Source organism: Megascapheus bottae, chromosome 17 (genome assembly GCF_031878675.1).
Source record: "Megascapheus bottae isolate mThoBot1 chromosome 17, mThoBot2.hap1, whole genome shotgun sequence".
NCBI lineage: Eukaryota > Metazoa > Chordata > Mammalia > Rodentia > Geomyidae > Megascapheus > Megascapheus bottae.
The window spans coordinates 33,536,849-33,550,639 of NC_143525.1; the positions used below are offsets into that span (position 1 = coordinate 33,536,849).

General features: G+C 49.3%; 1 protein-coding gene across 2 annotated transcripts in view; it reads right to left on the reverse strand.

Annotated features, from left to right (window-relative positions):
- Plxdc1 (plexin domain containing 1) overlaps window positions 1–13,791 on the reverse strand; it is a 46,256-nt gene that overhangs the window by 20,166 nt on the left and 12,299 nt on the right. For both annotated transcript variants that reach the window (XM_090350746.1, XM_090350745.1), the window contains exons 3-7: window positions 6,765–6,908; window positions 6,450–6,519; window positions 5,713–5,835; window positions 4,970–5,088; window positions 2,570–2,669 (exon numbers count right to left, since the gene is read on the reverse strand). In XM_090350746.1, the coding sequence (XP_090206872.1) occupies window positions 2,570–2,669; window positions 4,970–5,088; window positions 5,713–5,835; window positions 6,450–6,519; window positions 6,765–6,908 (556 nt within the window). The remainder of the gene's footprint in view (window positions 1–2,569; window positions 2,670–4,969; window positions 5,089–5,712; window positions 5,836–6,449; window positions 6,520–6,764; window positions 6,909–13,791) is intronic.

The window sequence follows — 13,791 nt, forward strand, 5'->3', positions numbered from 1 at the left end:
GCCTTGAGCCTTGAGCTGAAGAGCTCAGGGACAACGCCAGGCCCAGAGTTCAAGTCCTACGACCTACCAAAGGCGAGGGGGGGGGGAAGGAGGCAGAGGATGGGTTTCTATAGTTCCGTTGGGTAGCGTCCTGAACTCGATGCTCTTTTGAGCTAACATTCATTCAGGACTCGGAGAGCCCCCAGGGGATTCCCTCCCCCACTGGGGCAGAGGCAGCTGAGGATAGGAGGATGAGGGTTGGAGGTGCCAGCACAATGCTAAGGAAGAGAAGAGGAAAAAGCTGCACTTGCTGATACAGAATTCTGAGCCTGACCAATCCATGCATGGTCTCAGTGGTATTTAGTTGGTTAGTTAGTTAGTTATGAGAAAGGGGAGAGGGAGGGAGTTTCCACCAGGGACCTATGTCACCAGGGTGTGGCGGCCAGCGCTTGGCAGGTTGGGAGAACAGAGGGATACATACACCAGGGCTTATGCAGGCAGAGAGGCTGCTGAAGGAAGGTTTTTTTTTTTTTAAACTATTATTCTATTTGTTTGTTAAATTGTGCCACTACAAGGACTTGACCTCAGGGCCTCAAGCTCTCACTTAACTTTCTTTCTTTTTTTTCCATGTATTTTTATTGTAATTAATAGAAGGGTTACATTATATTCACCATATAGAAGATGCATTACTTCACAAACATTGATACTCTTTCTCATGTCTTGGTCCTCATTTCCCTCCCCTCATCTTGTTTTTCTCCCTTCCCTATCTATTTCAAATAACCAAAACTTACTTCCTTCCTTCCTTCCTTCCTTCCTTCCTTCCTTCCTTCCTTCCTTTTTTTCTCTGCCAGTTCTGGGGCTTGAACTCAGGACCTGAGCATTGTCTCTGAGCTTCTTTTGCTCAAGGCTAGCACTCTACCAGTTGAGCCACTGCACCACTTCCGGTTTATTCTGTTTTATATGATGCTGAGGAATGGAACCCACGGCTTCATGCATGCTAGGGAAGCACTCTATCACTAAGCCACATTTCCAGCCCTAGCTTTTTTCCCCCCCTAGGCTGGCATTCAGATAGAAAGTGACACAGATTTTCCTGCCTGGGTTGTCTTTTAACTGCAATCTTCGGATCTCCTCCTCGTGAATGGCTAGGATTATAAGTGTGAGCCACTAGGCTGGGTATAAAGGCAGGATTCAGAATGCTGTGCCCAAGTGTGAAGGGCCTTGAATACCACATAAAGACTTTGTCTGGACCTGGAAAGCACTGAGGATCCAGGGAGGGACTCATCTGATCTCACAGTGGATGGAAGAAACGGAGGCTTAGAGGACTTGAGGCAGAAAACCCCAAGGCAGTGTCTGCCATTAGGTGCAAACCTTCACCAGCAGGTGGACTCAGCAGCACCTCTGTCCTCAAGGTTATCAACTCTGTAGGAGGAGGACTGTGCCCAGGGCTGGACTATCTGCCCCACTGTATCGCAACTGCTCTGGCACACAGTGACTCAGAATTTGGGTCCCTGATAAATACTAGTGTCCTCAGCCCTAAATTTCACAGAATGGTCCTGTTCCCAGAAGGAGTCTTAGGGACAGGGACTCCCATGCTTGTCCCCATTCTGCCTGGCATGGCTAGGGAGGAGTTCAGAATGTCTCCAGCCCAGCTGGGCACAACTGGGAGGGAGACAAGGGCTTTATCCCAGTCCTGAATGATGCCCCCCACATCAGCGGATGGAACTTTTACACATGCAGCTCCACAGAGGAAGACAGGGTCAAGTACCTGAGCTGAGATTGGAAGCCACAGATGGCATACTGGCAACCTACCCAGAGGGGGGTATGAGGTGGGGTCCTAAAGCAAGAGGGAAGCCGGACACACTGGTTCATGCCTGTAATCCTAGCTACTCAGAAGGCTGAGATGTGAGGTCCCAGTTTAAAGCCAGTTTCATGAAAGTCTGTCAGACTCTTATGTCCAATTAACTATCAGAAACCCAGAAGTGGTGCTGTGGGTCAAGGGGTAGGGCCATAGCCTTGTACTGAAGAGCTCAGGGACAATGTCCAAGCCCAGAGTTCAAATCCCACAACTGACCAAAAAAAAAAAAAAAAAGAGCAAGAGGGAAGACTTGAGAGTCTTCAGTTATCAGTGCAGGAAGAAGTCTTTGGAGGAAGAGGCATCTCCAGGTACACCGCCAGTTTACAATGGCCACTGAGACTGGTTTACTGCAGGACAGAGTTTATAGCATGGTTGAGGCTAGACTGAGAGTCTCCTGACAGCCCGTATGGTCCTTTCATTCCCTTGGTTGAGGGCCACTGTGTTTGCATTTTGGAAGGCATATTACCCCTCACCTGACATCTTTGGAAGTTTTCTAAATGGAGCAAGTGCTGAGTACAAGGACTCTGGCTCCCCCTCCCCTGAAAGCCAGTCCAGTGCTTCCCACTGAACACATTGGGGGAAAACAGTGCCCCGACGATCAAAAAGAAATTGGGTGTTCCTAGCCCTCTTCCTCCTTCAGTTCCACTCCCCAAACAACTGCCGTCTCACCCTCCTGGGCTCTGACTGGGGTGGGTCTTTCCCAGATGTGGTGTTTGCCGGAACCTGAGCACTCACCTGGCACATCTGGAGAGGGGTTGAGAATCATGAAGGCATCTGACAGGCCTGCTTTCACCGGGTGCTGGGAAGAGCTGATTTCCAGGACAGCCATAGGGATCTACGACAGGAGAAGAGGCTCCATTCACCCCAGCTCCTCTGGGGCCAGCCTAGCCTCCCCTCGGAGCAGCAGTGCCATGGGCCTGGTTAGCTACTGAAGACTAAATTCTCACCCAGTCCTAAGCCTTCCCCTCCACCACCTTCCACACATTTTCAATCCAGTAAACTGTACCTCCCTACAGGCTAGCACTCCAGAGTCACTCTTGACCTCTTCTTTTCTTCTCTCTCATTGAATACATCTCCAAATCCTGTTATTAACTCGATGGCTCTCAGGTCTATCTAGTTCTCTTATGTCTTCGTCCAAGCTGCCTCATCTTTCCTCTAAATAGTTTTCTAGCCAGGTGTGGTGGCTCACGCCTGTAATCCTAGCTACTCAGGAAGCTGAGACTCTTATCTCCAAATAACCACTAGAAAACCAGAAAATCGGAAGTGGTGCTGAGGCTCAAGGGGTAGGGCAGTAGCCTTGAGGTGAAGAGCTGAGGGACAATGCCCAGGCCCAGAGTTCAAGCTCCACGACCGACAAAAAAAAAAACACAAAAAAACTAAACAATCTGTTCTCTGCTCTGAAGCCAGAGTGGCTTTTTTCTTTCTCATTTATTTGCATTTATTTTATGCTAAATTTATTTTCGTGCTGTAAGTTTTGCTTCTTCAATTTCTTCTGGGATACCTTTTCCTTCTGTACAGTCTCCTCTTTCGGTTTAGGAATAATTTGCTCCTTTTCAGTAAGGACCATCTCAATGTGGCACAGGGAGCTCATGTAGGGGTTAATCAAACCATGGGCTCTGTAAGTCTGACGACCCATCTTGGGTGTTTTGCTCGTCTACGTCTAAACCTTCAGTTCAGCGTTACACTCAGAATTCTTAAGAATTCAGCACTTTTTTTTTTTTTCTGTGTCATGGGGCTTGAAGAAGGCCTGGGTGCTGTCCCTGAGCTCTTCAGCCAAAGGCTACTGTACTACCCTTGAGCTAAGCCCCACTTCCCATTTTTTCTAGAGATTAATTGGAGATAAGACTCTCAAGCCCTTTTGTGCCTGAGCTGGCTTTGAGCCTTCATCCTCAGATCTCAGCCTCCTGAGTAGCTAGAATTACAGGCATGAGCCACAGCTCTGGCTTCAGCACTCTTTTTGGGCCATGATTCTGTGTCCAGCCCCTTTTTTGGCACTATTTGGCGCCTTTCCAGCCATTTTCCCTTCTTCCAGTGGTTTAAACTAGTTGCATCCCGTCCTGCCACTGGACTTCACATGCACTCTTCTCTCTCCTGGATATACTTACTCTCCTCTTTGCTTTCTTGACTTAGTCATTCTGTAGATTTCATTTGTTTGGTTTTGTGCTAGTCCTGGGGCTTGAACTCAGGTCCTAGGCACTGTCCCTGAGCTTTTTGTTCAAGACAAGCAATCTAACCAGTTTTTTTTTTTTTTTTTCCCAGTCTTGGGCTTCAGCTCAGGGGCCTGAGCACTGTCCTTGGGATTTATCAAGGCTAGAGCTCTACCGCTTGAGCCTCAGCACCGCTTCTGGCTTTTTTTGTTCTATGTATGTGGTACCAAGGAATTGAACCTGGGCCTTTGTGCATGCTAGGCAAGCACTCTACCACTAGGCCAAACTCCTGGCCCGCAATCTAACCATTTGAACCAAAGCACATTTCTGGCTTTTTTTGTGTGTGTGCAATAGATTGGAGATATAAGTCTCATGGACTTTCCTGCCCAAGCTGGGTTTGAACTCAGATCTTTGGATCAAAACTTCCTGAGTAGCTGGGATTATAGGTGGGAGCTATCTTTGTCTAGCTATGTTTGGTTTTTGATTTTTGGTGTGGCAGGGGGTGGGTACTGGTCTTTGTGCTCTTGCTTGGCTTTTTCATTTACACAAGTGCTCTCTCTACCCCTTGAACCACATCTCCAGTCTGGCTATTTGATGGCTAACTAGAGATGAGTCTTTGGGCTGGCATCGAACTCTGATCCTTAGATCTCAGTCTCCTAGGTAGCTGGGATTACAGGTGTGAGTCATAGGCACTTGGCTCAGCTTTCAATTCTTTTCCTCAGAAAAACCTCTGGCCTCTAACAAGGAGGAATCCTACAACAGGTTCTGCTAGCACCAGGCGCCTCTACTTTAGGAGCACTTGTCTCTGTCTGTCCCTGAAATTACTGTCTGATAGACTTAGGACTCTCCAAGGACAGGGCCTACAGATAGGACCCAGTTATCTTCACACCAAGTCCTGTGCCAGCACATTGCAGATTCTCTACAAGTATTTGCTGAATAAAGGAAAAACTCTAAGACCCAGTTATCTCTGCAGTCAGCCCCCCCTCACCTCTTTGTAACCAAAGACAATGCGGCCATCACGGTGCAGAGCCACCTGGAACGTGAAGCTGCCCCTGTCCTCCCGGCCTTGGAGGTAAACGCGGTCCCACTGAACAACAAACACTGTCCCTGAGGAGAAGAGCAGACACCTGGGTGACTGGGGAAGAAGTGCAGGGAGCCGGATCCTGCGAAAACGGCAGCCAGGGAGGACTGGGAGTCAGGTCCATTCTGGATGATTAACTCATTTGCAAATTTGAGATAGCAGTTGCTGTGAAGCCTGAAGACGCTGCCTGAACAAGAGGTTCTGGCTTCTGCACGCAGATCCCATACTGTCTCCTCTCTCTCTCTCTCTGTCTTTCTCCTTCTCTCTGTCTCTGTTGCTGTTCCCGAGCCTCTTTGTGCTCAAGGCCAGGGCTCTCCCGAGTAGCTAGGATTACAGGTGTGAGCCACCAGTGCCCAGCTCTCATCTCTTATTCTGCCCTTCCTTCCTGCCTCTCCTGACCTCCTAGAGATAAAATGGAGGACAAACAGGGGGAACGCTGTGGTGACAGCTTTCATTTCGTGTCTCATTAGACTGGCAGCAGGACATGCTGTCCCCAACTTACTCACAAGACTACAACACAGAGAGGTGAGAGGGGCACTGCTGGGCTGTGTGTCCTTTGCCCTCCCTGGGCCTTGGGTAGGGGTTAAGGGATCAGAGCGGGAATGCCCTGTGCTGGATTCATTTTCACACTGAATGAAGCATGGTCTCACCATTGTCAAAGTATGTGACTGTGGAGTTGTCAGAGTAGCCAGGGTTGAAGTTGGCCATCAAGGGAGCCACATACTGCGTAGCTGTGAGCATTCGATGGATCACATCACCCATGAAGATGAAGCCTAGGATGGGAGACGTTCACAGCAGTGACTATACATGACCTCCAGGGGCAGCTTCTAGGCTTTTCCTCCACGGTCCCCTTATCCACCACCCCTATCTGCTGGGCTCTGGACTTGATGTCTATGGATTTAAAGGGCCCAGACTCAAGAGGGTTCTCCTGCTGCCTCTGGGAAGGCGCAGACTGCCGAGGGAGGGACAGGAAGAGGAGGTGACTCCCACCTCCTCCAGCCTTGGAAAAGTGGGACATAGAATCAGACATGAACCCTGATATGGATGGAATCTCAAGTTCTCAGTGCTGCCCCCCCTGTCTTCCTCTTTTTAAGAGAAATTCAAGAACCATGAGATGGCTACACTGGCCCAGAGCACGGGACACACACACACACACACACACACACACACACACACACACACACACGCACACACACGCACGCACACATGCACGCACGCACGCGCACACACAGCTGCTATGATAGGAGTGGCCAGACATTCCCTGATTGAGAATGGGGCTCCCAAAAGAACCAAGCATGGATCCCTTCCCAGTCTACCTCTCATCCCAAGCACATCCCCTAAAATGCAGGCTGAGACCTGCAACCTGCCCCCTGCTGATTCCACTCACCTCCTGTTGCTATGGTGATCTGCCGCAGAGGATGTCCGTAGAAAGGGAAATCAAAGGAGAGGACCACTCTCTGTAGGGGACAAGAAAGAGTTAACACAGGCTGAAGGCCAGCAGTTGTTTGCCCACGTGGCTCCATGCTTGTCTGAACACAGTGGGGGCAGACCCCAAGGCCTCTGGAACAATGAGTAAGTGCCCCTACTCTCGCCAAGAACCCCTCAGGTCCCAGACCTCAGGCCATACCATGTCTGTTCCAAGGCAGGATGGGCTAGACCAGCCTCCAGCCTGGACTACCCTGCCAGGGACAGGAATGCTCACCGAAGCCTGCCGGTGGGTGTTGGAGAGAATCCTGTGCACCTTCACTTGGCTCTGGTTTGCGGTGGTCACATCCACCCAGAGCTCCCGGCTGCGAGGCTCATTAGGGCCATAGACACGGGACACATAGTAGTTGTGGTTGTCCTCCTGCAGGTACAGAGGCAGCGCAAAGAGGCATGAGGCAACAGTCAAGCCAGGAGCCCCCCTCTGCCACTCCCCATCCAAACCTCTGCATACAAAACAACAACAACAACAACAAAAACCCTCTCTATTCCAGGGGGCTGGACCTGGGTTCAGAGAGCTGGTCTGTCCTCAGCCACACCTGTGCTCATTCCGGCACCTAGACAAGCCAGGAGGCTTATCTTGCAGCCACTGAATGTGTCCCAGCATGACCAAGACCAAATGCAGCTTGGAGAATGGGGGAGACATAGAAATACGCAGAAATATAATTATGGGGTTTAAACTCAGGGCCTGGGTACTGTCCTTGAGCTCTTTTGCTCAAGGCTAGTGCCATATCTCCACTTCCTAATTGGTGATAAGAGTCTCCTTAGGACTTGTTTGCCCTAGCTGGCTTTTAATGGTGATCCTCAGATTTCAGCCTCCTGAGTAGTTAGGATTACAGGGGTGAGTCACCAGTGCTGGGCTTAGAACCATTGTTTTTGGGAGTTCCCAGACTGTAGCCCCTGACCTTTGGAACATTCCTTCCTTCTTTTTTTTGTTTGGTTGTAGGCTTGAACTGAGAACTTGGGTGTTATCCCTGAGATTTTGCACTTAAGGCAAGTGCTCTACCACTTTGAACCACAGCACCACTTCCGATTTTCTGGTGGTTCATTGGAGATGAGAATCTCATGGACCGTTCCTGCCTGGGCTGGCTTCAAACCATAATCCTCAGATCTCAGCCTCTTAAGTAACTAGGATTATAGGCGTGAGTCACCAGCACTTGGCTTGGGAGCCTTTTATTTAAGGGAAAACCACTTGGATCTTAGAATCCACCAGTCTAAAAGAGGAGGCTTCTCCTTAATCTCTGAAAGTTGCTAGTCTGGTGGAGGAGGCAGGCATACATGGTTAGAACATCCAACAGAAACCCTCATGCAGCCACCGGTACGGCAGGCACCACGGGACCGTGAAGGGGCAAGTCTGTCAATGCATAACTTTCCTCCTTATGGATCTGATGGGGTCACAGTGGGCTAGGGTTTGTTCAGTAGTGTCTCCTACAGAGGAGAATCTGGGGCCAAGGTTTCCAGGAGATAAATGGTTGGCAGAAAGAATAGAAAAGGGAGAGGCTTTCTGGAAGCTTGGAGGCGGGCAGCAGGGAGGCAAGGCCACAGGCTAACTTGGCAGCCATGACTGCAGAGATGGGTCATTAATCAGGCTTCCCAGGGGCAGTAGCTACAGACACAGCAAACCATGTTCTCCCTGCCAAGATGCCAGCTGTCCAGCCAGTCCTCGCCCTGGACCCAGCAGGAGCAGGGACAGGAGCTTCTGTTCTCCTCTGCCAGAAGGCAGACTCTGTATTTGTGATAAGTGACACTTTCTGGGGACCTGAGGTCAGGGAGGGCTGGGCAACAGTGGATGAGGAAACAGGGGAGCTGAGTACCAGTGGTTGGCTCACACATGTAATCCCAGCTACCCAGGAGGTGTTGAGATCTGAGGATTGAGGTTCAAAGCCAATCCTCAGCTGGACAAATCCACAAGACTCTTACCTCCAGCTAATCAGCAAACAGCTGGAACTGGAGGCATGTCCAGTGGTAGGGCACCAGCAGAGAGAATGATGGCCCCGAGTTTAAAGTTCAGTTCTGTATACTCTCCCCTCACCCTCCTCTCTCTCTCTTACAAAGAGGAGAGAGCACTGCTGTCTGGCTCTGCCCCTGGTGCTGAAGCAGCTGAGCTGATGCTAGGTGCCCACAATCTCTGCCCTGCCCTGCACTCTACAGAAAAGAAACGCCACCTTTCCATTCTTGGGCTCTGCTTCTCCTGTCCCCTACCCTAGCCCTATGGGGAGTTTTTCTTAACTAAAGACAAACAAGCACAACTATGGAGCCCAGTGTACACTGTATGTTTTTTTATTATTTTTTATTTTTTGCCAGTTGTGGGACTTGAACTGAGGGCCTGAGCACTGTCCTTGGACTTTTTTTTTCTCAAGGCTAGAGCTCTACTCTTGAGCCACAGTACCACTTCCAACTTTTTTTTCTATGTATGTGGTGCCAAGGAATCGAACCCAGATCTTCGTGCTTGCTAGGCAAGCACTCTACCACTAGGCCAAGCTCCCAGCCCCCCAGTGTGTACACTGCAGACAGGTGGACAAAGGCAGAGTTTCTGGCCCTCGCCAGCCTCCTGGGATTTGCAAATGAGCTGCTCATATTCCATCTCCAAGCCAGGAGAAGAAACAGGGGGCCCTAAACCACATGTACAACAGGCAGCTGAACACCCCAACCTGGAAGCCTTCTTAGATTCTGCTGGACCCACTTATTATGGCTGTGGCTAATCCTTTACCCCCTGCAATCTTCCGTTCCAAACACGGTGGTCTGGATCTCACTAGTACCTCCTCCTCCTTACTCCCTGTTCTCTGTGTTTCATTCCATTCTAGAAATCACTAAGCACTTGTTTGCCTCAGGGCCTTTGTGCCTCCTGTCCTTAAAATCTTTTCCCTCACCCCATTCAGAGATCTATACCTCCTTACCTATCAAGCCTCAGGATGAGGGTCACTACAAGGGGGGGGGGTCTCCCCACTCTGTCCCTACTATCCTCTAATCATATCCTGTGCTCCCCCTGCAATGTCTTACACTTAGGATGACTTACTTGACTTTTTTTTTTTTTTTTGCCAGTCCTGGGGCTTGAACTCAGGGCCTGAGCACTGTCCTTGGGTTTTTTCCTCAAGGCTAGTGCTCTACCACTTGAGCCACAGTACCACTTCTGGCTTTTCTATGTATGTGATACCAGGAATCAAACCTAGGTCTTCATGTATGCTAGGCAAACACTCTGCACTAAGCCAAACTCCCAGCCCTTACTTGACTTTTATACCTGTTGCCTCCATGTTTGTCTGCCCATCCATCTGTCCCATACCATTACAAATTCCCCAAAGGCAGAGATGACCTTCCCCTAGGGAGTGGGGTGGTGACTGGGGAAATGTGCTGCTAGAGGCTCCCCCTGTTGGCCTGCTCTTCCTCTCCTTTTTTTTTTTTTTACTGCTACCGCCACATATTGTGGCTGCAGGATAGGGATTTCTATAGTAGACCATAGAGGGGAGGGAGGGACATTCTCAATGGCTCTGAGAATCCAGTGGGCTCCTCCACCAGGGTGCCTGAAGACAGCTATGTGAGCTGGGGAAGGATGGCCTGTCCTCAGCTGCTTCTCAGCACTCCTGTAACATGCGATAGAAGCCACGCTCTGCAGCTATGAAGCCCAAACAGACGCCAATGCACCTCTCCCTGCCTCACCTACAGGGGCCCAGTCCAAGAGAGCTGGAAGCACATTTCATCAAGCCCATTGCTGTGAATGCTGTGTACCACAGGAAGACCAATGTTCTGGTCTGTGCCTCTGCCAGCCTGGCCTGGCTCTGCTGAGGATCAGATCATGTACCCTGGGCCCAGCTCTGAGGTGGGAGGACAGAGTTCATTCTTGGAGTTGTCAAGAGGCCCTGCAATGGCACTTCTTAATTGACACCAGTTTGTGTCCCTTTGAACTCAATGGGACTCAGAATTCAAGAATCTGCCCCCTCTGACTGTCTCCATCTGTTCCGGTGTCAGCAATACAACATCCTAAGTTATGCTGGTTTATAGAGAAACTTGTTTTAGCCTAAGTTTGATGGGCTACATTTCACAATGGCCTTCTTGCTGACAGAGTCCTGAGGGGACACAGAGTATGACAAAAATCAAGACACGGGGGCTAGGAGTTTGGCTTAGTGGTAGAATGCTTGCCTAGCATGCACGAAAACCAGGGTTCGATTCCTGGGTACCACATACATAGAAAAAGCTAGAAGTGGTGCTGTGGCGCAAATGGTAGAGCTTTACCCTTCAGAAAGCCCAAGGACAGTGCTCAGGCCCTGAGCTCAAGTCCCAAGAATGCCAAAAAAAAAAAAAGAAAATCAGTACAAGGACCCTCTCATACATGCATGCCTGTGTGTCCATCCGGTCACATCCTCCTCTCTTAAAGCCACCAGGATTGAATCCTAAGGGGATTCCAACTCATCACGTTAGCTAGCTTGTCACAATCCCTCCTAGGCCTACTTTTTTTTTTTTTGCTAGTCCTAGGACTTGAACTCTAGGCCTGGGTGTTATTCCTGAGTTCCTTTTGCTCAAGGTGAACACTCTACCACTTGAGCCATAGTGTCACTTCCAGATCTTTTCTGTGACTAATTGGAGATAAGAGTCTCATTTCCTTGCCTGGGTTGGCTTCAAACCATGACCCTCCGATCTCAGCCAGGATAACAATTGTGAGCCACAGTACCTGGCCCAGCCCTATATCTTAATAGTAGGATTAGTTCTCCACCCTCCCCACACTTTACAGTGGGGATTCAAACCACACCCAAAATCATAACCAATTCCTGAAATCCATATTTTTGTGTCTCTTAAAAGACTGCGCAGGGCCACACATGATGATTCACACCTGTAACCCCAGCTACTTTGGAAGCTGAGACAGGAGGATTTTAAGATCGAGACCAGTCTGGGAAACTTACTGAGAACCTATTTCAAAAGAAAAAGGGAAAAAAGGAGCCAGGTGTCAGTAGATCATGCCAGGAATCCTAGGTACTCAAAAGGCTGAGATCTGAGAAGCTCCAATTAACCGGCAAAAGGCTGAAAGTGGAGGTTTAGCTCAAGTGGTAAGAGTGCCAGCCTGGAATGAAAAAGCTAAAGCAAAAGCTTGAGGGCCTGACTTCAAGACTCTTATGCTGGCATACTTGCCTAGCTTACATGAGGCCTTTAGTTCCATCTCCACAATACATACATACATACATACATACATACACACACACACACACACACACACACATACATAAAACAAACAAGCAAATAGAGACTATGCCTGGTGGTGAATCTGCTCCAGAAATTCACACAATCCTCAACTCACCACAGAAACAATGCCAATGGTGACCTGAGATTTCAGAGGGTCAGCAAGATCCAGACAGGAATCTGGGCAAATCCACCAGAGATTGCTATGTTTCCATGACACCCAGCTCGGTACTCCACATTCAATTTTTGGAGGCCATGAGATGTGGATTGCAAACATTTTTGTCCATGAAATTCTTTCTTCCAACTAATCTTCCATAGTAGCTCAGCATATAAATCATGTCAAAGGCTGGGAATGTGGCTCAGTGGTAGAGTGCTTGCCTAGCATGCACGAAGCCTTGGGTTTGATTCTTCAGTACCACATACTCAGAAAAAGCTGGAAGTGGCGATGTGGCTCAAGTGGTAGAGTGCTAGCCTTGAGCAAAAGAAGCTCAGAGACAGTGCCCAGACTTGAGCCCCAGGACCAGCAAATAAATAAATAAATCCTATCACTCTCAGGAAAGGACCCAGAAGGGCCTGGAGCCCAGCCTGTTGTGCTACTTCCTTCTTCATTACCTTCCAACCCATAGAAGCCCATGAAGAATCTCTGAGAACCCCTCTGAGTTCCATGAAACACCATTTGAAAATCACCACTCTCCGATCAGGTTCATGGGCTATGATGTCAGCCAGACTTAACTTCAAACCCTGGCTCCCTTTCACAGTAGTTGGTACCAAGCATCCCTCTCCTCACAGGTCATCAGTTCTGCCCTCCTGACCCCCCCCATTAGTAACCTTCCTTGCTACATGCTTGAAAGGATTAAACAAACCAGATCTGCAGAAAGCTCATGGCCCAATGCCTGGCCCACAGTAGGAGCTATTATAATAATTTTGTTGGTCCTTCACAGAAAAGTTCTTGATTAAGAAGGTCTGCTTCCTCTAAACAACCCCAGCTCCATCCGTAACATCTGCATGGAAATGTCTCTTTTGCCTCAATTATTCATGCTCTGAGACCCTTTCTTTCTGACAGCAGGGCTGCATTTACCTTGGCTTAGCTCAGGCTGTTTCTGGACAGGAGCTCCAGCTAAGCTGTCACAATCAGCCTGTCACCTACCAGCCAACTGGCAGGTGGAGGTGCTGGCAAGAAACCAAGAGAGCCTTGTGGTCCCTGCCAGAGAGTGCGGCTGGCCATGCTGGTCAGGATAGCACTGCAGACAACTGGGCCCAAGCCAGGATGTGACAAGGGGACAGGGGTACTCCAGTCCCTGCTGCCCCCATTTCTTGGAGGCCTTACAAGATCAACAGGAACGCGTTGAAGGAACAGAATCCCTGCTCCTCTAATTGTGTTCCAGGGCTGGCAGCTTCAGCCCCACTGAGGAGCTTGGGGGGAAAGGGGGCCAAGATCCCGAGGGGTGCTTTGGCTGAGAAAATTTGAGACTCATGAGCCTCAAAGGCAAAGACTCAGCTCCTCAAGGCAAACAGATCTAGGTTCTTTTCTGAGCTCTACCACTCAGTAGTGATAAGACTTGGGTAGACAGCTTCATCTCTCTGTTCTGATAAAAAAAAAAAAGTAGACTATTGAAACATGTGCCTTACAGGACAGCTGCTGTAAAGCCCTTGAATAAGGCTGGCCCTCAGGAAGAGCAAGGATCACACCATCCATCCATCCATCCATCCATCCATTCTTTTCTCTCACCTCAAACATTTGCACATGATGGCTGGCCTTTTTGAAAAGCCCTATAAAAATTTGGTTCCCCACATAGCAGTGCTAAGAGGGTGGTGGAGATTTTGTAGGTGATCAGGTCAATGGGAGAGAAAATACAGCTACTGCAGGTCTGGATTGCACAGAGCAGGTTAGAAGGTGGGTCCTCATGCTTTCTCTCTTCTGCACACAGTTGCCTCTCTATGCTTTTGTTTCTCCTGCCATGTCATAATGCAGCAGAGGACCCTCAGCAGATGCTGGCTCATGGCCTTCCAGCCCATTGAATTGTAAGCTAAGTGAACCTCCATTTGGATTTCTTCATTATTCAGCTTCAAGTATTCTATTA